Source organism: Otolemur garnettii, unplaced genomic scaffold (genome assembly GCF_000181295.1).
Source record: "Otolemur garnettii isolate 467f Iridium unplaced genomic scaffold, OtoGar3 scaffold00124, whole genome shotgun sequence".
Lineage (NCBI taxonomy): Eukaryota > Metazoa > Chordata > Mammalia > Primates > Galagidae > Otolemur > Otolemur garnettii.
Genome location: NW_003852519.1, coordinates 3,836,925 through 3,862,066, shown reverse-complemented (window position 1 = coordinate 3,862,066; position 25,142 = coordinate 3,836,925). Strand labels below are relative to the sequence as shown.

The 25,142-nt window shown below is 38.4% G+C and overlaps 1 protein-coding gene across 1 annotated transcript in view; it reads left to right on the top strand.

Annotated features, from left to right (window-relative positions):
* The window catches only part of RERG (RAS like estrogen regulated growth inhibitor), a 129,337-nt gene that overhangs the window by 3,373 nt on the left and 100,822 nt on the right, over positions 1-25,142 (top strand). The window contains exon 2 of the mRNA XM_003797792.3: positions 768-942. Coding sequence (XP_003797840.1) covers positions 882-942 — 61 coding nt within the window. The 5' untranslated portion in view covers positions 768-881. The remainder of the gene's footprint in view (positions 1-767; positions 943-25,142) is intronic.

The following is a 25,142-nucleotide window of genomic DNA, read 5'->3' as shown; positions in this document are numbered from 1 at the left end:
CACAAGGCACTTTCTAAGTTTATGTTTCCGTGCATAGAGGCATCATTTTCCTGTAGCACCAACTCAAGTATACTTACATTGTACATAATGTTAATTACCAAGTGGTAGCACAATACTTTAAATTAATTTACTTGATGCTGTCATAGGAAAGGAATCAAAATTTGGAGTACAGCTTTTATCTTTTGTATGCTAGGCCATTGTGTCCAGCAAAATCTAAAATATAATCTGGGTATTATATAGAGTTTCCTGGAACAAGTGTGTCATATGACTTGATCATGTGATCTAGTGTGACTTGACATAAAATTTAATCTTGAAATGCAAAACTGAATTGTGTTACAGTGGAGTTGAGTAATATGAATGCACAGTGTTCAAACCAAAGGGAAATAAAGAGATCCAAAAGTGACTCTATCACATCTCACATTGAATGTTTACAGACAGGTGGTAAAGACATACTTCCAGTATTTATTTCAATTGCTGCCAAGAATCAATGTTCTTTATGAAAATATTTCTCAAGGAAGTACTTTTGAAAATGCTGTTATGTGAAATGCACATGTTTTGAACCAAGCATATCTAAACTCAAATCTAGAATTTATTAGTTACATTATTTACAAAAAATTACTATACCCCCTCTCACAAGATCGTGGTAAAGATCAAATTAGAAAATGTTAATAAAGTGAATGGTGCCTGGTATATGATAGATGATAGATACCTAATAAACATTAATTCATTTTCTGGTCACTTATGAATTCTCAAATCTGTTTTTTAAGGATTGTGGAGTCTTCCAAGATTTATAATGATATGGTGAACCCAAAGGCCGGAACCAAAAAGATTTGTTCAGTGTTTTAGTATTAACAAAAGTAAATCGTCTACCAACACCCATCATGGCTAAAAGTGCAGAGGTCAAGCTGGCAATATTTGGGAGCGCAGGCGTGGGCAAGTCAGGTAAGATCTTTGTTGTGGTTGTTGAAGTGTGTGTGCACGCACGTGTGTGTGCATGCGTGAGCTTCTGCGAGCACACGCACTCCCTTCCTTGTTGATTGCCTTTTGTGATTAGACAGTGGGGTAGTTAGCATTTCTCATATTCTCATTTGTTGATTTTTTTTTTCGATGAAGTCTCTTCCTCTTTATCTAGGACTTTCATTTTGTCCAATCAACTTTAATGTGCCTTTGGCGTATTTATGATAAAATATCTTTGCAGATAACACACAGGCCGTGGGTCTATACCCATTGATCTCAGGATTGATCTCAGGATTCTGAAAAAATGATACTGAAAACCTTCAAAAAATCAGATTGTGAAAATTTAGACAAAAATTGTTCTTTTCTTTCTATATGAGATCCCGAGGGGCTGGTTTTATAAACAGCCCAGTGTCAAGCATGTGTTGGGTGCTTAATAAAAGCTTGTTGAATGAATATATCTTCATCAGGAACAGAGTTGCATTATTGGCCAAGGCCTCTAAAATCTGAGGACTCCTGAAAATTTAGTAGGAGTGCATGCCCTCAAGCTAAACAGTTATTGCCAGTGCCTCTCTGGTGAATTTCAAATTAGCAAATTCTGGCTAACATCAATAATTCTGAGGCTTTTCCATTCCCTGTCTGAGGAAAAGGTTAGCAGACCTTTAAGATTAAGGGTGGAATGGCAGAAGTGAAAAATGTATCTAATATGCGATGGGAAAAGTATGTCTTAAATTTTATAATTAAAGAATGCTATGGTCGATGTTGCTAAAATGTCAGGGGCAGGGTATTTTTCAGGACAACATTTTGCCTTGGTCTCCTGCTGGAGGAAGGAACTTTCATTGACTTTGCACACAGAACTTTTGGTTGTCAGGAAAGGACTCACACAGATATCTAGTAGGTGTGTTTGTACAGGGAAACTATTTGGAAATAAACTGGATAATCCAATATAACAGGTAATCCACATAATCTTAAATAAACACACATAAGCACTTTTTAATTCTGTGACCAACCTCTCATTGCTAACCTGCTCTCTGGTTTAATTTTAACAGTAATCTTTCCTATTCTCTCTCTCTCTCTCATCTTTTAATTTTCTCAAGAATGCGCTTTCCTGCTACCACCCTTTTCTTCTATTTGCTGTTTGCTCTTGCCTCTGGCAGAAACCAAGCAAGGAAAATAGATAGTTGGCAAGGCTAAGAAACTGCCAGCCTTCACAAGATCATAGATATAGTTGAACTCCTCCCTGTTAATCTCTTTAGTGCTTCCTAATGGCGTGAGAACTTAATTTCTGTAGCTGGTGGAAGGATCTGGAGAATGAGGAAACTGTTCCGTGAGGGGAGGATGAAGGGATGGGAGTGTGAGGGAAGGCATGCACAGCCAAGAATAGCCAAGAATAGCTTGTCCAAGTCCTTGGGAGTGAAGGGTCTAGGCCTGAGCCATTTATTATTCATTCATTCCAGACTCACCATAAGCAATAAACACAAAGGATTTTCTTTAAAACCTTACAAAGTGCGCCTGGCTTAAAAAGTTAAGCACACAAAATTATAACTTAGCTGCGTGCAGATCCATCCTTTCTCACCTTCACCACTGCAGAGCAGGTTGGGGACCCCCCTCCCACTCCTCCTGTCAAGCCTGACCCCTCAGGCTGAGCTTCAGCCCTGGCCTCCCCCCAGTTGTTTCACTTACTCTGCTCATTCTTGCCTGTTTTTTTTAAGTGATGCTTGGGCACTGCTTCATCCTTCTCTTTTCTTCACATTTGTCAAATATGGTTTCTGCCCTTACTGTTGTAACATTTTTTGAAGATCTCCCATTCATTGCTTAAAACATGGCCATCTTCCTCGTAACTATGCTGTTGAAAATGCTTTAGCTAAGATCATCAATGACTAGCAGATCTAATGAGCATTTTCCAGTTCTGATCTTCTTAGATCTCTTTTTATAATACCGTTCACTGCACCCACTTATTCTTTCCTAAAATCCCTCTTTCTCAGGCTCCCGTGCCGTCACACCCTGTGGCTTTTATGTTACCTCTCCCCTGCTCCTCACCAGCTGCCTGCATGGGCTACTCTCCCTGCCCGCCTCTCAAAAGTCAGAGCTTGCGGGGTCCTACCACCATCCTCCCCCCATTCTCCCTAAGGATGGGTTCTTGCACCCAGCGCTAAAGATCACATCTGCCCACGAAGATTAAATCCTGCTGACCTTAGCTTCATTTTATATAAAATGCAGAGGTTGAAATTGCTCACGAAGACCCTTTCCATCTCTAAAATCCTATGATTCCTGATGAATGAGTCTGCTTTGGGCTGGTTTCTTTATCTACCTTAAATACTTGCATTCCACCATTTGTGTTTATTTTCCTTTAGATGAAAATGACAATGACAGACTACATACCTTTAACAATTGCCTTTTTGTCTGTTACTTACGGACTGACAGTGTTTTCCTATTTCAACATTAGGCTGTTTTCCTGAGACCTGTAACCACACCTCACATTTTAAATGTAGCACTGGTTTGACTTACACACAGGAGACAATTCTGAGACCTTTTTCCATAGTTGGGTAGACTGACGACTCCATAACTACCAATTTTAAAAGTAGATTGTAGTAACATTGAATTTGTGTTTATTCTAATTTTTTATCAATATGGTTCGATGATATCTGTGCCTAATCATTGTTCCAGGCATTTACCTTTCTACGTGCTATTCTAGAGACTGTCTCAGTCTTACAAGAAACTTTTGCTTAAGTCTGCAAGAAAGTGTGTCTGTTAGAATGTATCTGCAGTTCCTCACTTACTCAAATGTCTCCCAGGACTGGCCATGATCTTCCCATGGGCACACACACTTGAACTTCTCTCTACACACTCTGTAGGAGAATCACCCCTCAGGGGGCCGGCTTGAGATCTTGAAAACTGAGCATCTCGTAGGTGACTTGGGTCTATGTGACTTGTTTCAGAGGCTTCAAGTCTTACCGTCCCCTCTGCTTCTCCTCACATTCAATACCAAATTGGAATTGGAGTGAAAACAAAAACAAAAACATATTGTTCATTTGCTAATAGACAGTGATATAGCTTGCAGTTGAGAGAGTGAGCTCTGACATCAGACTGTGATGTGTGACTCCCAATTCTACCTGCTGACTGTGATGTGTGACTCCTGATTCCACCTGCTAGTTAGCTGTGTGAACTTGGCAACTTTGGCAAGTTACTTAACTTTTCAATTTCTTCAACTATGAAAAGCATCTAGAAGTACCTATCTCAGTTGCTACTAAGATTGAATGCCCTATTACATGTAAGTGTCTTGGGACAGCAACTAGCACATAGCAAAAGCTCAAATATTATAATTTTTTAAGATATGCTTATTTAAAAAAAATAGATATGTTTATTTTAATTTGTAAGTTCTCTGGTGAAAACATACAAATAAAAAATGTCTAACATTCAAGTGGATATGTTGTTTTTCACTAAAAGACAGACAACTTATCAAGTGAAAACTGTATATTCCATACCCTTAACACACACACACTTTTTTTATTCATCTCTCTTTCTGGATCCCAAAGTTAGGTTAATATTGATGACACCTTGACCACTGGTGATCATAACAATAGTTCTTGTGTCTTATATTTGATCTTGGGAAATTGGCCAGAAATATGTGAGTGTCATCATTAACAGCCTTAAATTTGAAAGTCCTTCTGGGATGTGGCAGATGGCTTCCTACGCCCAGGTAGTACATAAGCCTTCTAAAAATGTTTAAAAGAAAATCTAACATTTACCAGAACTTTTTGGTTCTGTAGAAGTGTCAGCATGGGCAAAATTTAATACTGTCCTAATTCCTTAACAGAGCTGATAAAACATGTGAGGGGTGTGTGTATGTGTGTGTGAGTGTGTGTGTGTATATGGTGGTATTTACATGATCTGTTGTATTGGGAGGATTCCTCTTCCTTTTATCTAATTTTACCTTGCAATTCTGTCCTCAAGCAAGCTTTCTGGTTTAGGGACAACATGGTTGAGGATGTGTGTGTGTGTGTGGGGGGGGTGCTGCAAAGTATAAGGCCACAATTTCCCACCCCTTTCTATCTTCTCCTGCCCCAGCAGAGCAAACATTTACCTTCACTGGCTGAAGTGAAACGACTGATAATGTGGCATTCAGGGCATGGATTTTCTGACTTGTGAGCGTCTACCTATGTTTTGACAGGCTCAAAGTAATTAAAGCGATAAGACCTGCCAATAAACCTAGAAAACACACATTTTTTATTTAAATGCTTCCTGCGTTCATATTATTCAAGTCTGTAGTAACTGTGGAAGGGGCTGATAGAAAGACAACTGAAATTGTAAATTTAGTTTCACAGTTGACATTCTCACTTTGGAACTGCAATACTGTGTGCCACAGCTAACTATACTTCATGAAAGGGCTAGCCTCAAAGTTAATTGAGTAATGCTATCCGCTCATTCAAAGACCAATTGATGCACTCATCCATGAAGGCTTAAGTTCATAGACTTAGATTGCTGGGCTGTAAACTGGGTGCCAAATACAACCGAGCATGTGCTGTTTTTTTCCGTGGCGCAAAAGAGAAGTGATTTACTTTTCTTCCCCTTCCTTGTTCTTTTTCTTGCTCTTTCCTGCTTCCCCTGCACCCTCAATTACAGAAAGTTTTCAAAAGCTTTTTTCATTTTGTTTTCAAGTGGGAAAAGGACAATTCTGATTTTAAATGTGACTTTTTCAATAAGCACCCAAAACGCCTTGAAAGTACTGCATCTTTGTGTACTTTAAGGCTGGGAACGGGTTTGTGAGCTCTCATATATATCAAATTAAAAATGCGGAAAGATCTGTAGCATTATAGGTAGGTCAGTTTCCTTTTGCTCTAGAACTAATGTTTTTTGTTTCAGAACTTTTTTCTCTACTTGAGTAGCTATCTACCAGTTCTTTCCCTTCCTTTGGACTTAGCGGTGGAGTAGGATGATTCTTAAACATTGTTTTCAAAGAACTAATGGAGGAAGAGAAAGAACTGGGGGATTTGTGGTATATAAGCATGCCGTAGCCATGTGACTATTTTGGATGTTTTATTAATTACATAACATGTCTAAAATGTACTATTAAGCTATAATATGTCTATGTAATTATGAACATGTAAACAATTTTTCCCCAAAACTCAGTAACTAAAACTGACTCTTCCAAAAGATATCAGTTTATTGGTGGTTCTAATAATACTTAATCTTCAGGTCCAGTTTCAGGACCACAGGTATGAGAAATGCCCACAGCTGCCCACTCCACAGAGATTTTACTTCCCTAAGGGTCCAACCACATCTTAAACTTTTGGGGAAATCCTTTTTGGCTGTTATTTGGGGTATTACTGTTCTAAGATTATGTGAGGTCTGATAATTAAGTTCTCAAATTCATCTTAGAAAATGTGCCACATATCTCATTGCTGAATATATCACGGTGGTCAGCTTTGAAGTACTTCCCTTTGAAGGTATGCACGGAAGCCAGTGCCTAGTCCACCCTTCAAAGCAATTTTGAAACTCATTTTCTGGAATGGCTCCCAGAACTGTTGGGGTATTACCCTTGCTGTCCTGAAGGTCATCAAAATGTCTTCCTTTGAATATTTCCTTTATCTTTGGGTAAAAAAAAGTCACTGGGGGCCAGATCAGGTGAGTAGGGTGTTTCAATACAATTATTTTTTTACTGGCTAAAAACTCCCTCACAGACTATGCCACGTGAGCTGGTGCATTGTCATGATGCAAGAGCCACACCTTTCCCATGCCAAGATTAGATTTTTAATTAAGATTTTCCTCTTTCTCCGTTGACGTTTACTGGTCTGCTCTGATTTTCACAGTCAGCCAATGATTTTGATGCACAATTCCAGGAATTTTTGCAATGTTTTCATCAGTTCTGCTCATTACTGGCAGCTCTGACCTCTCTTTATCAGTGACACTTTCTCTCCCCTTAGAAAAACATTTAATGTACACTGCTATTTTTTTTTCGTGGAATTATCCTCATAAACTTGGACTAACATGTTCCCAATTTCACTTCCACTTTCACCAAGTTTAACAAGAAATTTACTATTCCTTGCTCTAATTCAAGATCCTACATTCTTATGACAGCACACCAAAAAACACAGCAATAATAGATGCCATTCTGCAAGACCCTACCACACGTCCACCTAAACACAGCTGTGAGATGCTTGTATATGAGGGTGCTGAAACCTCATGGAATTGGTTGTTCATATGGTGCTGCCAACATTAAGTGCATTTTGGCAAGTATACAATCTTAATTGTCAGACTGCTGTGTGTACATTTTTTCACCATCAATCAAGTTTTAAGTTTATTTTATATTTAATTAACAAATAATAATTGTCAATGTGATGTTTCAATACATATATTTATTGTCAATTAAATACATTGTCATATATTTATTGTAAGTTAAATGTCAGCCTCATTTACATATTCATCACTTCAAATATTTACATGTTTTTGTGGCAACATGTAAAATTAACACTTAAAATCTTAGCTATATTGAAATACACAACACATTATTATTAATGTTAGTCACCATCTGTGCAGTAGATCAGATCAGAACATATTCCTCCTTTGTACCCTTTGACCAATGTCTCCCCTTTCTCCATCTATTTCCACCCCAGAATCTGGTAATCATTATTTTACTCTCTAATTCATGTATGAAGTTAATTTTTTAGATTCTACCTAAGAGTAAGTTCATACAGTATTTGTCTTTCTATGCCTGGTTTATTTCACTTAGCATAACATCCGCTGTGTTTATCTATGTTGTTGTGACAGCATTTCTTGCTTTTTCAAAGGATGAATAATATTCCATTGTGTATATATGCCACCTTTTTAAAAATCCTTCATCCGTTGGTAGGCACTTAGGTTGTTGTCATATCTTGGCTATTGTGAATAATACTTCTGTGAACACAGGAGTACAGACATAGAATTATATATCTTAACCATAAATTTCCTAAAACTATTAGTCAAGGTATAGAAAGGGGCAGGTCATGTTTCCCTCTTCCCTGGGTATTTGTGTGCGTGTGTGTGTGTGTGTGTGAAGCTTTTCCTACTTGGCTTTTGAATTGAAGATCTACTAGAAATGAAGCTCATTGATTATGTAGTTGTGGGTTACAGTAATAATAGTTTTTAGAAGATTGGACCAATGGGAGGGAGGTGGCTTTAAGATAAAGTTTGGTGGGGCTAGAAAAAACAGGTTTTCTGTTGTCATAAAATGCAGTGATCTGGTTACCTGTGGCTTTCCATCATCTGTTATCTTCCTTTACTTGCAAAAACAGAAAAGTAAAAAGAGGCGAACAGCTGAGATGAATTGGTTATTATTTTTTTTTCTGTTGCCAGAGCAATAAAAAAGTGTTTTCAAATTATAGGTGTATGTCTACAGATATGTATAAAAGTCAGACCTTTGGGCAATTGTAAGTCATTACTGACTTGCATGCTCAGAAAGAAAAAAGGAGAAATGGGGCTTAAGAGGACATCGGCAAAGAAAACAAAGAAAAGGAAAAGATAAATTAATTGTTCATTTGTGGGTAGTTAAATAGATTGTAGGTTGGCAATCACCAATTCTTAGTTAAGGCTTTTCTCTAAAGAAACATATTAATATAGTTAGAGGACACTCCATATTGAGAAACAGTATTACAAACTATTTTTCAAAGTCAAAAAGGCCTACCTCTGTCCTTGCTTTTTAAAATTAAAATATATTATTAAAAATTTAATCGTCTTTTCTTTTAAACTGATGGCTAATTTATTCATTGAAATGTTGTTCCTGCAGTTAAATACCAGCCGTATATCAGTTTCATTTTGATCTTGATTTGTTTTCTTGGCAATTGAAAAAGACCAGCTTTCAGGGAAGTGAATAAAATTTTAACTCATCCTTGTAATTCCCCTTTTTATTCCTGGTATTTCTCCAACTTATGGGTTTGGGGAAATCAGCCAAATTTTCAAGGTGGTACTGGCCTTGAAGCCAAATTTCCAGTGCAAACGCATCTCTGTTGCTCCAGCTGCCTTTGAAAATTGATGTGGTTTCAGAAAACCAGCCATAATTTCTTCCATCCCATGAAAATAAGAGTTGTTATATTGTAAAGGTTAGGCACTCTAACAGAGGAAGTTTCAGCATAAGTAAACAGGTATGTAAAGCTTACGTATACATATATGAACAATACAGAGGAGAGAGGGAGCCTTAGCTAGATCGCCCGGATTGTTAGAGCCGAAGCCAAGTCTAGAATTCTAGTTTACGACTCTGTGCAAGGCTCTTGTGCATTTACTACTGGAGGCTTTCATTTTGTATGAACCAATTTTTTTCCACGTCCTCTTGAATATCTTATACCTGTATTAGGAAATGAGATGATGATTAGAATTTTATAATATGAACCTTATGAAACCTGATGCTTTGCTTTTCCATGAAGTTTCAAACAATTAATGAATAACTCACAGATGGCAAAGCCCTCTGGGAGTACCAGGTGTGTTGCTAATCAGTATAGCCAGGGTTCTCGGCAACCTGTATATATATCAGAGAGTTTCCCTATGATGTAGTATTCCTTTTCGTACTGCCTTCGATCGAGAGCAAAGAAACTGATGAATTGACTTTTGCTTTAAGAATAAGTTTCTCATTGTTATCCAAATAGCTTATGTCCTGTAAATATGATCAAATTTTTTTTTGAAAAGCATACCCCTTGACTGTAAGGATTGGAGTTTAAAGCCATCCACATCTCTTTTGATTCATCTGTCCCACGATGCATTTCATTTACTTTTTTTTTTTCTTTTCAGTGATACTGGTAGGAGAAAATGAAATGATGGCTTTAAGGGTACTTTGAAAAATTATAAGTGTGATACAAATGTGGGATTATTTCTAAGATTCTCTTATTATTAAAATCCAGGCAGTCGTTCCCCTTCTGTTTCTTAACATCTGTGTTTAGAAAAGCAGCAACAGTGAGTTCTTGGTTCTCCGGCTGGAGGCCAGACGAGTGCACCCCATCTCGCAGTTGGCTGTTAGGGACTCTCCACGTAGAACACAACAGGGAGGCAGGTTCTAGAACAGACAGAGGATGCAGTCCCTGTGCTTTAGGAATATGCAGCTCCAAGTGAGTCCAGTGAACAGACATTGTGTCAAATTCCTTCTAAAATCAGTATGTGAGGGGGGAGTCAATAGGGAAGAAGAATTTAGGAGAATAACAGACTTATGCCTTACTGAAGAAGGAAAGGGCATCTTACAGAACTTTTTGACAATCAAATCTTAATGCTACTAAAAATTCAAGTTTTAAAACATTTCAATATTTTCAGTACAAAGAGTTCTCAAATAACCTATAAGTATAGGTATGCGTACATATATTTTCCCCTACAATCTTAAAATAAATTTTTACTCATTCATTTGGTGATTCATTCAACAAATATCTGCTGAGCACCAATTCTATGTTCTAGAGTGACTAGTGTGGTGCTCTGCCATAGTGCAGGATCTTTGTATACTGCAAAAAGGCAGAGCAGTGGCTGATTTGGCACATTAAGTCCCAGAGCCTCATACTGTATTTGACACCTCCTAGGTCCTAAGGAACACATGAGTAAATTGAGCTAGACTGTGTCATCTGGTTCGACACATATACTTTATAATTATAATGAGAAGCATAGATTTTAAATTGTCTCCTTATTATGACCAAAGTCATTTTCTTCCCTGTGCTTGAATGTCCTCACTGATGGAAACGCAGTGAAACTGCCAATAATACAACTGTATCAGCCAGAGATCCCCAGAGAAACACAAACAAGAGGACACACCCACACTCACACAAACATTCATTCATTTAAAGAAATATCTCCATGATTATGCCAACTGAAGACTGAAGTCCTTAGGTTGGGATGGAAACTCAGGTAGGAATTAATGTTGCAATCTTAAGGCAGAATTTCTCCCATTCTGGCAACCACAATTTTTGCAGTTATGGCTTCCAATGGCTGTATGAGGCCCACCCACATTATCAAGCATAGCCTCCTTTACTTAAAGCATACTGATGTTAACTGTTTCTACCTAAGAGCTTCATGTTAACACCTACATCAGTGTTTGGTTGAGTACATGGATACTACAGCCAAATTGATGCATAAAACTGTCACAACTCTGTTACTTTTCCTTCTTTACAGCCAAAGGCTTTTCTTTAGCTTTTTGTCAACTTTACCACCTTACGGCAGTGTTTTTCAACCATTTTTTATTTCACGGCACACTTGAACCTATAGTTAAACTTCCACAACGCACTTAAATTATGTTGCTCAAAAAAAGATGAGTTAAAAAAAAGAGAGAATATACACAGATGGAGCTGGAAAATATTCTTCTTAGTAAAGTATCTGAGGAATGGAAAAAAAATATCCAATGTACTCAGTACTCAGTATAAAACAAATTTATAATCACTCACACTGTCACATGGAAGATGAATCACAACTATAGCCCAGGATGAAGGAGGGAAAGAGAGGGGGATTGGAGGGATGGAGGTGGTTCGATAGAAGGAGAGCTAATGGTGGGACCACACCTATGGAACATATTACAAGGGTATAAGTCAAATCTATCAAGTATTAAACATAAATGTCTTAACACTGTGATTAAGTAAATGAGGTGAAAGCTATGTTAATTAGTAGGATGTAAGCACTCCAATTTGTACAAATAATCAACACATTAAATCCCACAAAGGCATAAATGTATTTATGATCTGTGTATATGTGACTTAATAATAAAAAATACATACTTACTGTGCTTTGAACTTCTTTCAAACATAATTTATTTTTTTTCAAACATAATTTAATTAATGATCTTGAAAACTTTTCATAGCACACCAGCGTGCTGCATCCCACCAGTTGAATATGACTGCCTTAGAGTCACATGGGAGACAGTAAATCCTTCTCCTTTGTGACAGTCCATCACGTATTTGGAGACAGCTAACCATGTTTCAACACATGCCTGAGTCCTTTCTTACTTACACAGTCTAGTTACCAAAAGTTTGCTTTATTTACCCCACAAAGGTCTTGATTTTTAGTCATGGCATCATCCTCACTCATCCAGGTCATGAATACACCCAAAAACCTGTGGAGCATGGAGTTGAATGCAGACATTTCCAAGGTGGTTTGCCCCGAGCAGACCAGAGGACAACTGTGCTTTTGCGTCCAGATACTTTGCTTCTGCCGACACATCCTAAGGTCACTGTTGCTTGCAGGGTGATGGGGACACAATATTGGTTCAGGGGAGTTTATCGCCAGTGAAGGCTTTTGTTTTGTTTTAGTTTGTTTGTTTTATATGTGCTTTTCCTGAGACAAATCTTCCCAAATCGATACCTGAGCAGTATGTGCGTGATGAACTCAGGTAGAGAAGTTTATTTTCACCCTCTTAAATATTAATGGGTTGAATCAACTCTTTTGGCTTGTCAGGAGCCTTTTGAATCCAGCCCGTATGTCACCCCTCCTCAATTGGAAATGTGCTTGTTTTGGAAAATTTTAGGCTCTTTATGTTCTCATTGAATCACAGAATTTTCTACTTTGGTATTGTGTAGCTCATTGAAATGATGAGAAATTCCAGTGACATTATGTCACTTTTGGGGATAATTTATAGCTAGTCAAAAAACAAAACAAACAAAAAAACAAGCCTAGTGTCTTTGGCTCCCAGTTAAGGGACATTAACTCCATATTATACTACTTCCATGTTCACTAAATAACATCTGTTTAGGAGATATGCTGTAAAAAAAAGGTGAGCAGGGAGGAAGGTTCACAGTTATAATGCCTGCTTAATATTGGTTTTTATCTCTCTTGGTTCTGTCTCCTATTCCTTTGTTAGGACTTGAGGTATTAATACATTGCTACATAAAGTATATTACAGTGATCAGTTGTAATGTCCCCAGTATCTATTCTGGACAGAAACTCATTGTATACACATATGCTTTTATATTAAATGCATGAATAGATGTGATTTGGAGCTACTGCTGTGAGTCAAAGCCGGTTCGGGGTGAGGATTTTCTTCATTGGGTTATAATGGTCTGTAACTATCAAACTTTCCCATGCCTCAGAATCACCTGCAGGGCTGTTAAAATATATGTTTGCAGGACACGACCCCAAGAGGATCTGATTCACTAGGTTTGTAATGAGGCCATAGAATTTATAGTTCTAACAAGTTCTCAGGAGATGCTGCTGCTGCTGGTCTAGGACCATAGGTTAGGAATCTCTGTGTTCAATTTGCTAAGTACTCAGTCTCCTTTTATTTATTTATTTTTTTTAGAGACAGAGTCTCACTTTGTCATCCTCAGTAGAGTACCATAGCATCACAGCTCACAGCAACCTCCAGCTCTTGGGCTTAGGTGATTCTTTTGCCTCAGCCTCCCTAGTAGCTGGGACTACAGGCGCCCACCATAATGCCTGGCTATTTCTTAGTTACAGTTTGGCCAGGCCAGGTTCAAGCCCACCACCCTTGGTATATGTGGCCGGTGCCCTACTCAATGAGCCACAGGTGCCACCCTCAGTCTCCATTTGATATCAATATTTTCACTTACCCTTCCCAATCCAGTTTTTCTGCCACCGTCTACTCTCCAGCTCTTACTTATTTGGGGCAGGAAAGAGGTTGTTGGATTACCTGTAATGCTCCTACAGTTTTAAAATAGGATCTCACCTGATCATTTTATTATCTACTTTAGAATACATAAAATAATTAATGTATTTCTGGGTTTTTTTTGTTGTTGTTGTTGTTTATAATGTTTCTGAGTGTGATATGTCTTGAAGCAATCTCCAGGATGCAGTCCAGGCTTCCTCCTGCATGTCTCACAGTAGAAAATGGTTTCTCTCCTTATACTTTTCTCATTTCTTCTACTGCGAACCATGTGGTCCTTTGTTGATTTTTTTGTCATTTTTCATTATAATATGCATTTTCTCATTTAGCATTTCCTCGGTGTCAGAAGATGATGGTCTTCCCTTCTTTCTTGAATTTCGGTTCCTCTCATTGCTCACAAGCTGAGTAATGAGATTTCTCCTGTAAGAAAAATGTGTCTGCACTTTTTCTCCACTCTCCTTCTTATCTAATGAGTAAAGGATGCAGGTGTTCACAACTGCAACAATTATCAGCCAGAAGATTAATTTTTCCACCATTTGTAGGACCTCCATGTAAATCCGTAACATCCACAGTACCAATCAGCTCTGTCCACTCTTCCCATAAACTTGGTGTATTCTAAAATAACTCTCAGTTTTTTAAGTTGAATAGGCTGTTTCTTCCTATAATTAGTGGTCAACTGTGTTTGAGGGCCAAACAATGTACTCAGCATTGTCACTCACCTCCTGTCATGGAATGAGAGGCACACAAAAAAGTGTCAGATGTCTTCTGACACAGGAGCAAAACAGGGAAATTCATTATGTCAGATGAGGTCTAACATGGGATCAGAAAAGGTTTAAACTTGTGAGTCGCAAGTTATATACACTGAGGGTGGGCACTGTTGAGGGTACTGGTGATATAGCGGTAAATAAGACAGGCTCTTGGCCCTTGTGAGTTTAACATCCTAGCAAGAGTAGAGTTGAAAAGTACTCTGTGGGGAAGAGTGCATGTGAAGCTTTCCTGTGACATGTAAATGAACCTTTCATTTATATCATAGTAGGATAAGTTTTGTTAAGAAAAGTGTAAGCCTCAACCACTGTGACATGCTTTGATTTAAGATGAGACTGTGAGTTGTTTGGCAGTAGTGGGAAGGATTGGGGCTAAATGCAGGGATAAGTGTTTGGAGGTTAAACATAATCTAAGACCATGATACCAAATGTTCAACTGAAACAAGCTCAGTAGACCACCTAAGAATTGAACCTTCAACTTCAGGCTCTTAACATCATATTCCATCTAGTTCTGTCGAACCAATTTGAAGTCAAATAGTTGTTCCTTCCCAAATATTTGGAAAAAATAATTCTAAATTGCTCTTGGAAAGAGGTGATCATAAACCATATGCCATGATCGTGTGGTAAGAGCCATAGTTTTGAGAAAAGTTTGCAAGTTTCCACTGTTTAAGGTGCAATGCATTTCCTGTTTTTTAAAAGCTTTCAAAAATTTCTCTCTTGTTTTATGCCATTGGGCAGCAATTTAAGAGATGAAGCCAAAAATAAAAATGTAAGAATAAAAAATTGTGGATATTTATTTGTCTGGAAAGTAATTGACTCCTTTTTGCACTAAGAACCCTATAAATTACAACAGAATTTAACAACTGAGCCAGCTCCCTGGTCATTTGGCAACACATGTTGAGTTGGATGTTTTAAAGGAAGACTCAACCACACATGGTAGTATGAATAATGGTTGTCTGTTCCAATGCCCCAGACTTTTTTTCCATTCAAATATTTTGTATCTTAAACCTATTTTATAGCTGTGTTCTGAAAGAGGTGAAATAGGGAGCATGGTACATTTAAGTCTTTGGGTACCCAAATTTAATCCATAATTTCTTATGTTTCCCATTTGTCAGAGTTTACAAATATTTATGCAAATCCTAATATGTTTCCTATCTCTTGCACCTTCTCTTCAATCTCCCTACTGAAATCCCAATAAAATTGGGGTTTAAATTCTTAAAAAACAAGGAAACCCTACCATTTGAAACAACATGAATGGACCCAAAAGATATCACGATAAGTGAAATGTCAATCATAGAAGGCCAAATAATGCATGATTTCTCTTATGTAAGGCAAATAAAATAGTCAAACATATAAAATAAAAAAATAGAATAAGTGGTTGCCAGGGATGGTGGTAATGGAAAGAGGCAGTTTTTATTCAATGGATATAAAATTACAGTTATACAAGATGAGTAAGTTCACAGCCTGGCACCTTTAGTTCATGATATGCTATTGCTTGCTTCAGAGTTTGTTAAGAGAATAGAGGTCACATTAAGTGTTCTTACACATGCCCTTGTGCACACACACACATGAAAGGCAAAGGGTTATAAGGAGATTTTTGTTGCTTGTAGATATTTTTATTACTTTAACTGTGGTTATGATATCATGGATATATGCATATATGCAAACTCATCAAATAGTATAAATTAAATGTATGTAGATTTTTGTATATTAATTATACTCCAAAGAAAGATTAAGAGGACAACAAAGTGATAAAAGAAAGGAATAGGAACAAAAATGAAGATTAGGAAGGAGGAAGGGCTTTGGGGATCTTGAGGATTCAGTCATAGGATTTTTTTTTTTTTTTGAGACAGTCTCACTGTGTCACTCCTGCTAGAGTATCATAGTGTCATCATAGCTCCCAGATAATGTCTCTATTTTTAGTAGAGATGGAGTCTCACTCTTGTTCAGTCTCAGACTCTTGACCTCAAGTGATCTTCCTGCCTCAGCCTCCCAGAGTGCTAGGTTTATATAGAGCAACTTTTAAAGCTTTGCAAGGCTAGCTCATCAGTTGTCACTTTTCATCATTGGCAGGAACATGGGTTTGGGGGCCCACAGGACATTTCTGAATGGTGTGAGTAGGTAGCTTACTTAACTTTCATGAGTCCTCATCTGCTCTGCCCTCAAACAATGATGAAAATAGCCATCAGGCTCTTACAGGCTCAAACCAGATGAGATATAATAAGAATTAACAATACTAATGATTGGCTCATATTTGTATATCATTTATGATAAGCCAACCACTGCTGTAGGACTTTAGGCATGTGAACTCATAGGATCATCACAGCTACTCCATGTATTCACCCTATTCTCATCCCTTTACAAAGAGATTGAGGGTCCAAAGCCAGCATGTAACTTGCTCAAGGTCATCTAGATAGTGAGGAGATCCCAGCTGAACCAATTAGATTCAACCTCGGGCACTGTGGCTCCAGTATCTGCTTTTACCCATAATACTCTAAACATTTCTCACAAAATGCCGAGCACAATTGTAGATGCTCAACAAATATTTCCTTCTTTCCTCCCTCCCTTGTTACTTAGAAACCACCCATTAAGTTTGATCAGTATCTATGAAAAGTACTTTCCTTCACTTGCTAAAGAAAACAAAGACCCAGATGGAGGAAACTGTGATTATACTACTAAAAGATCTTCAAATATATTTTAGTGTTATTCAACTCAGTTTTAAAAATAATACTTCTATTCTGAATTCTGCCCATGATTTCATGCTAAAACTTCTTATTTGGCTTTTGAGGTCCAGCAGTATGTGAGGGAGGTGTTAAGGGAGGAGGCTGGAAATTGTAAAAGAAGATAGAACAGAGAGCATAATGTTTAATATGTGAAAAATGTGAAGTGTGTTAAGTATCCTCAGTGGGAAGGGAGGACGCATTAATTATTTGACCTGGAAGAGCCTCAAAAGCAAAACTCAGAAGCTTTGTAAAAACGTGAAAGCCCTAGTATGTCAACACTAAAGAAAATATATAGTTAAGTTGAAATGTTTAAATGACGATATGTGTTTAAAATAGTGGGTTGCAGAGAGTTTCTTCATTATTCATCACAATAGGAGGGTGTTTTTTCCTTCACTGAAATACAAGACGTTCTTGTGAACCAGAGCTGGAAGAATCAAGTTCCTACACATGGCAAAATGCCAGAAGGCATCAAACGTTTTATGAGGGCAGACTGGGTGGGATTGGATCCCATCAGATAACTAGAGATCTTTTATCTATGAATAATTCCTGATTAATTATTGCAGGAGACTTCTAGGCCAATAAATATTGTTAAAAACTGTGATGCTTCTTACAAATGCAAGGGACCATTGTCATTCATTGTTGCTGATTGTGTTTTGATTCTGTAATTGATTATTGAGATGTAAGTTATGATGATACTTTTGGGGGTAAATAATTAGCATAAACAGCTTTGAAGGAAAAATGGATGGATATACTATATAGTTTTCTCAGTTTATTTTTTTTTTAGGTCCAGTAGAAAGGAAGTTTTGTTTAGTAGAAATTTCTCAAATTAAAAAATTCCTCAAATCAACTATCGTTAAGAAAACATGAGCTCTTGTACATGTGTCTTATTTGGAGTAATGTGAAACGTGATTTTTAAAGTTATCTTTATTTATACAATATAGCATTTCATAGTTTTCAGTAAGTAAACATTTCTATCTTATTTGGCTATCTATAGAATATTCATTACAGTCTATCAAACGCCTTTATCTGTCTACTCAGCTAAGTTTATTGTAAGTTCTGTGCACCTTACTCAGGGTTATATTATCATTCCCAGTATTAACATATTTTATTTCTAATATGTATTGGTTTGAATGTCCCCAAAATTATTATAAAGAATTTTATTACTTGTGAAAGAGTTTCATTTTACAGGGGAGCAAATGCAAACATCTTAAGAGAAAGGAATGGCAAAAAAATGTGAAATTCATTTTAATAATGGAATACTTTTTCTGCAAAGGTGCATTTGTACGGGTAGAAATAAAATTAGACTTCTTGGACCCTAAAATTACTAGATTGCATATCAGATTAAATTATGTAATTTCCAAATCCTCACTGTTACTTGATGAATATGTGTATTAAGAGGGTGTGCATGTGCCTGTGTCTATGTGTATGTTGTCTAAAATTGCTCCTTGAGGGCTGAGTACAGTGGCTCATCCCTGTAATCCTAGTACTTTGGGAGGCCAAGGTGGGAGGATTGCTTAATGCCAAGAGTTGGAGATCAGCATGAAGGACATGGCAAGATTCCATCCCTATTAAATCAATCAATCAGTCAATTATCAATAAAATTAACTGGGCATGGTGGCATGTGTCTATAATCCTAGCTATTCAGGAGCCTGGGGCTGGAGTATTGGTTGAGCCCAGGAGTTGAAGGTTGCAGTGAGCTATTCAGAAAATTAGAACCTAAGCCACTTATGAGCTATGATTTTTTTTATATCTTAAACATACAGAAAATATTGAGATACTAGGGGGATCAGTATGTGGCCTCTTGTTTAGGTTTTCCTCCATGTGTGGTAAACACTAGACTAGAATATAGGTATGCAAGAAAAACATGTGACTACTCTCACTGTAGGCTTGGAGAGTTGCGCCCAGAGTAGGAAGAGTGAAATGGCACACAGTAGACATATAAGGACCTGCAGAAAACTAAAAACAAAAACCAACCGCTCCCCCCACATGGCCTTTTCAAAAAAAAATGGGAAATTATCCAGGTAAGTCCAACCTAGTTACATGACAGACCTTGGCAGGCTGCGGCCAGAGGTTCAGGTATGGAGAGATGTGATAAAGTATGGTCACAGAGATATAATGTCACTGGCTTTGAAGACAGAGGAAGAGGACAGTTAACTATTAAATGTAGGTAGCTTCTAAAAGCTGAAGGAGGCAGGGAAGTAGATCCTATTTTAGAATTTCTAGAGAGACCCTTGTGGGCTATGTCAGATTTCTAACCTGTAAGAACTATAAGATGGTAAATGTATATTGTTTTAGGCCACTAAGTTTATAATAACTTGTATTCTTATGCATGAAGATTGAGTGTGGCCCCCAGATACTTTCTGATTTCATACTTATGCTTAAATTACAATCGTAAAACATTGCTGAAAATTAGTATATTCTCCACAAAATCAAGTCTGTGCATGCATTTGCCTGCTACTCTGAGATTCAAAGTGGCCTTTTGAAACTCAGGAATTGGGTCCAAATAAGACATGGGGGACACCAAATGGATATGATGACCAACATCCTGAAGAGTCGTAGCTGGTTAATTTCCAAATTCAGGGAATCACACTGAGTGATCGTTTGAGTAAGGCCTGGCCTCAGTTGAGTCGTGCACCCCTCTTGGCCAAGGAGGGGGTACCTTTGGGAGCTGTGCACCTATGAGAGGAAGTCATTAATGGTGGATGAAACCATATGGACTTATCAGTGAATGCCTCCTCCCCAAGAGGCAGGAAAGAAAAACAAAGAGCAAAGAAAGTAGAAGCAGAGAGTAGGAACTAAAAAGAACCAAGGCACCAGGTATAGAGTGGCCAGGCCAGGTCATAGCCTCACATACAAATTGCTTTGTGATATTCAGGCATCTCTGCTTTATATGGGCCTTGGATGGCATGGCTATTCTGAGGGCACAGGCCTACAGAAAGCAAAATTGTGACACAGGCCCATGTCACTGTGCAAGCAGGACTCAACATCCAGTTCAGACTGAGCCGAACAGTATTCCTGGGGAATGCAGGCCCACCCTGTGCACTCACATTCTGAAGACAGGTGGGCTGGAGACTTCTGCCTTGCCTCCATCTGCAGAGTCAGGACTTTAAAAGGTTCAGGGCTCTCATTCCTAAAATGTCTTAAATAAACTGTTTATGTTTTATTGTCTACGTTTGAAAGCTCACAAATGCAAACAATAAAAACAGTTTATAGTATAAATACAGTATAGTTTATAGTATAAATACAATACCAGACACTTTACAAAGAATTTCATTTATTATATCTCATTTAATAGCTCACCACAACACAAAGAATTAAGTTTTGTAATCTCTATTTTACTGATGAAGAAATTGAGGCTCAGAGAGGTTTAATAACTTGCCCAAAGCATACACTAAGCAACAGTGTCAGAATCTGAACACAGATGTGCTGATTCCAAATGCCAGCTCTGCTCAGTTTCAGGCCCTGCCTGGGCGATTCCAACTGAGAATAGCTCAACAATCCAGTAGTCCGGTAATATCAGTCAGAGAACACAAACAATCTCCCAGTTGTTCGACTTTGAACTGTTTGTGATTTATGAGATTCTCGTTGGTCTCCAAAAGAGGTTTTGTTTTATGATACCCACTGATTGTAATAATTTTACAGTCCAGGAGCTAGACTTCATGGACTCAGATCCTGACCCCATTGTTTCCTGGCTGCACTAGAATGCAAGTTACAGAATACAGGAATTGTTTTTTGTGTTTTAATCTCTGTGATGTCCCCACCTAGATTAGTGTTTGACATGTTGTAGTGTTATCAGAATTTCTTTCTTCAGTAGGTCTTTGGTCTCAGGGATTTGAAGAATGAACCAGGGACTACAGAGCAGTGGTAAGGTAGGATTTTATTAGACAGAAAGGAATACAGAAGGAGTAAAAAGCACCAGAGCTTCTGGCAGAGGGAAAGATCCAAGTGGGAAGTCTCAAGTGGGCTCTTTGTCTAGGAGTATTAGGGCTTGAGAATCACAGTTGGCCAGGATTTGGCAAACAGAAACATGTTTTCAACCTTAATAAATGTTATTAACAAATGAAGGAAGGCAATCCCTCCGGCTCAAGGAAAAAGGTCAGGGCATTCCCTTCATGAAATTGCCTAGGCCTAGGAAAACTGGGGTCCTCTGTCTAGCCTTGGATGGGGGAGCCCTGTATTACTAGGTCCTTAATAAATATCTGGAGAATAAAAAGACTGCCTCAGGTTGTCATTAGAAGTATTAAGTGGAATAATCCCTGGAAATACTTGAGAACAGAGCCTGACACCAAATGAATGCTCATCGTTACGTGTGAGTTTGAAGCCCCTGGATCCGTGATTGAACAGCCCTGTGCTTCCTTGAGATGCCTCTCTCGTTCCTGGTCTTTCTTACCTCGTCATTCTCACCCGAGACCATTTTGTCGCAGTGACAGTAGTTAAGGATTATACAGCATTTATAAAACATAAACTGTTCTGTAAGTGCATAAGGATAGGCTTTCCTCTCCAGTACAGTATAATTATGCATAAAAAGCTACCTCTGAATGAATTACTGACAGTAATTGGGGAAATCACCACTTGAAAGGTCTTTAGAACCGATTTCTCATCCCAGAGAGGTGGTGTGGGTTTTGTCTTTAGTGTTAAGTAAATGCTCACCAATCACCAAAAGCTTTTCCCTCACTCTTGTGCTTACTTCAGTTGACTTGAAGCACATTTTTGGTGCAAGGTCCATGGTTTGGGGAGCAGAAGACCTGATTGACCTTTACACCAGAGCTTTAAACTTGAACACAGTTACTAGTATGAAGCCCAAGCATTGGGTTGCATCTGCTTGAGAAATACTTCCTCAGGGGCAAAGAATGATTAAGACCAGGTGTCATTTTCCGGCATGTTTATGCCAGCCTTGTAATAAGCTGACGGTGTTAATTATCTCAGTTCAGGAAGCCGAAACCAAGGTCATCTCTCCAGTCAGAGAAACTGCTTGGGTAGAATGAAATGTTCTTTCTTCCTTTTTCTATAAATGAGTAAAAACCCGGCATCCATGCTAACTAGCTATCCCCCTGGGTGGCTTTCTCATTTGCCTTAAGATGAGTCTCATTCAACAAACTGTTGACTGGAGAGGACTCACTCATGTAGACTTGTGGAGGAGCAGCAGTCTCTTTCTCACATTTTTCATTCTTTAAGTGGCCCTGAAGGAGAAAGGGACGTCATTGGATCACATTCTTTGGGTAGTCAAAAGTCCCACACTCAGGGCTGGGGTGTTATTTTAGATGGGTCATGTGGGCGGCCCATTGAAGATTATGCTGAAAACCTACGTCCCTTCCACTTGCCAATCCATATAGTATCTCAAAATACACAAAACAAACCCAGCCAACTGAGTGGCTGTTCACCTTAAGTTGTCCATGCATCTGATCTAAACCATGAATTGGGCATGTGAGGTTGGACAATTAAGTTCACAAACTCATCCTAAAAAAAAAGCATTACATACCTCATTGTGAATATCACTGTGGTCACTTTGACTCCCCTTGGCCATCTGTTGACGGTAGTGGTATTCAGCAATAATGAGGTATGTAGCACTTTTTCTAAGATGAGTTCTCAAACTTAATTGTCTGACCTCCTAGGAGCAGAGGATAACTGCATCATAAGCTTTATGCAGAGGGGGATGAAACATTAGCAATGTGTTTATTGTTAGTGATGCAACTTCTGGATATCTGCTCGTCTGTTTGGTGCCATATGGCAGCTGATACTGATTTCCTCCCACCTTTTGACCTCAGTTCAATTTGAGACAAATAGATGCTGATGGGTTTGGGTAATTAACTAAAGCAACAGAAAAAAAAAAAAAAGAAGAAGAAAAGAAAAATCACCACACACAGCCAAGCTGGCAGTTCGTTAAGAAGGTAACTGGAAATTTTCCATGAGAGGCTACAGAACGAGAATACATAATCATTCATGGAATTGGGTGAAGGCCACCTACTTAGCAGGAAGAAAAAAAATGAGCAAGAAAGAGATTAACAGTGACCTCTCTCTGTTGCTCCAACTTTTCATTCCTTAATCTGGCACCCTTGACGTTCTGAGATGTGCCATTTGTTTGAGAGGTGGAAGGGGAGGAAGGGTCCTATGGAGTTTGCCTTTCATTCCATTATCTGCCACCTTTGGCTTATTCTCAACTGGTTGGACCCTCTCCAAAGCACCACTCCTGGAGGCATGGTGAAAATCTCTTCAACTCCACCATCATATCTAGGTGGCTAATTATAATCTTACCATGTCAGCAGTTACTTATTCATTAGCATAACTGTAATAGTGTTCAGAAGGGCTTAAGCCACTGTGCAAGTATTAATTTGACAAGCTCTCTAGCTTTCTGTGTAGTAGATAAAACCTTTCCACAAATCATATGCTGGAAGATAATATATGTAGGTGTTAAGCAAAGCAAAACCCTCTCAATTTCTGATGGATATAAAAGGGTGAATTCGTGATATAAGATTTCATGTGCCATCCGGCAGCCTGGAAATTGGTTTTATAGAGACAGTAGATAACCAACATTGAGATGGTTGTGGAAATTGCACTTAGGGAATCGAATACTACCCAGTATGAATTTCTCTGTGAGTTTAATCAAGTTCTCAGTGGTCAGACAAGTTCAGTCCAACATCCTTCAGCAACCAGAGGTTGAGAAATGGACACAGCCAGAAATCCTGCTGTTGTCAACAGATTTGCTTTTAACCGAACCAATAAAGCAAAATAGAACTCCTTTCTTGGCAACTGAAAACTGAACATCATGTTAATGCATTCTTGGAAGAGATGGGCTCCAGGCTTTTAAACAACACCAAGGCTGTATATACAGAGCATGAATCTGAGATAATGGAATTCTAATAAAAGAGTGTAGTATTCATAATAGAGATTTTTACTGAACACAAATGTTTTTAGGGAGATGGGGCTCCTCTCTCTCTCTCTCTCTTTCTCTTCAAATTAAAACATTCAGTCTAATAAAACTTATTTTCAAAAGTTCACGTCCCGAGGGGAGAAATGTACATGTTTTGAGGACTGAGGAGTGCCTGACAACGTGAGGGTAGGAAAAGAGTGTTTCCAGAGAGCAGCTTCTGGTGACTTGTGAATGATCATTTGTGATCATACTTCAATGTCTTTTGCTGTTGCTTCCTAATAGCAAGGCCTGGAATGTGCTGCTGAAGGAAGTCCGTGTTTGTTATTTAGAGCCCAGCCTGGATCCTGCCCATGTGTGTCATGCAAACATAGATGTTCTCCAGCTGCACACTATCTGCTTTCCACCCTTCAGCATATGATTTAGCACAATCCCCTAAAGGTTCTCAAAACAGGGAAATTATCTTAAATCCTTGTACCGAGTTCATGAGTCATTGTTTTGATTGTTCTTGTAAAGGTGCTTACTTTTTTTTTCCTGCTGGCAGAGTGAAATCTCAGCTTCAAATCCGTTTGGGGGGTGGGGTGGGAAAGTAGAGAATAAAAAGAAGCAAGGTGCTTTTCACCGATTCACTCCTTTCTTTAGGATAATAATAACCTGAAACGTTCACCTACCACTGAAATTTAGCAACATGAGAATGCATTCAGGGGAAAGAATAGCTAAAGTGTTCTTAGGCAGATTTCTCTCATTTGCGATTATATTGGTAATTTCTCTTACACAGAACATCTTTTCTTTCCAAATGAGACTCTGTGTCAAAATCCTAGATGGTCAGTTCTCTTAGCTCTAAGATCAGCAGTCTTTTTGCTATATGACAGGGCCTTGTGTCCTTCTTATAGCATAGACCCATATCAGTTTCTACAACTGACATTTCATGTCTATCTTTGAGGAAGACAGGAGTGAGAGACAGCTCCAGTGTGGGGAGCCTGGGAATGAGTGTAGGTTTAAGTCCATCACGGTGTTCTCAGAAGCTCGTTTAGATTCTCCGATAAACCCAACCAGGATTCCTCAGAGAAGTGGTTGGATCCAAAGCTGGGATATAGAAATGAAAGATGAGCATGGAAGATCTTGTGGTGTCAGAAAGTCAAGAAATGGTGAAAAAATGAAAGACAGGATGGAGGCGTGTCTACCAACCTAAAATAAAAGTGTTCCTAATGGCAGGAGTTGGGACAACTTGAGTAAAATAAATAGCAACATAAAGCCAAAAATATTATTGGTTACAACCCAAGAGA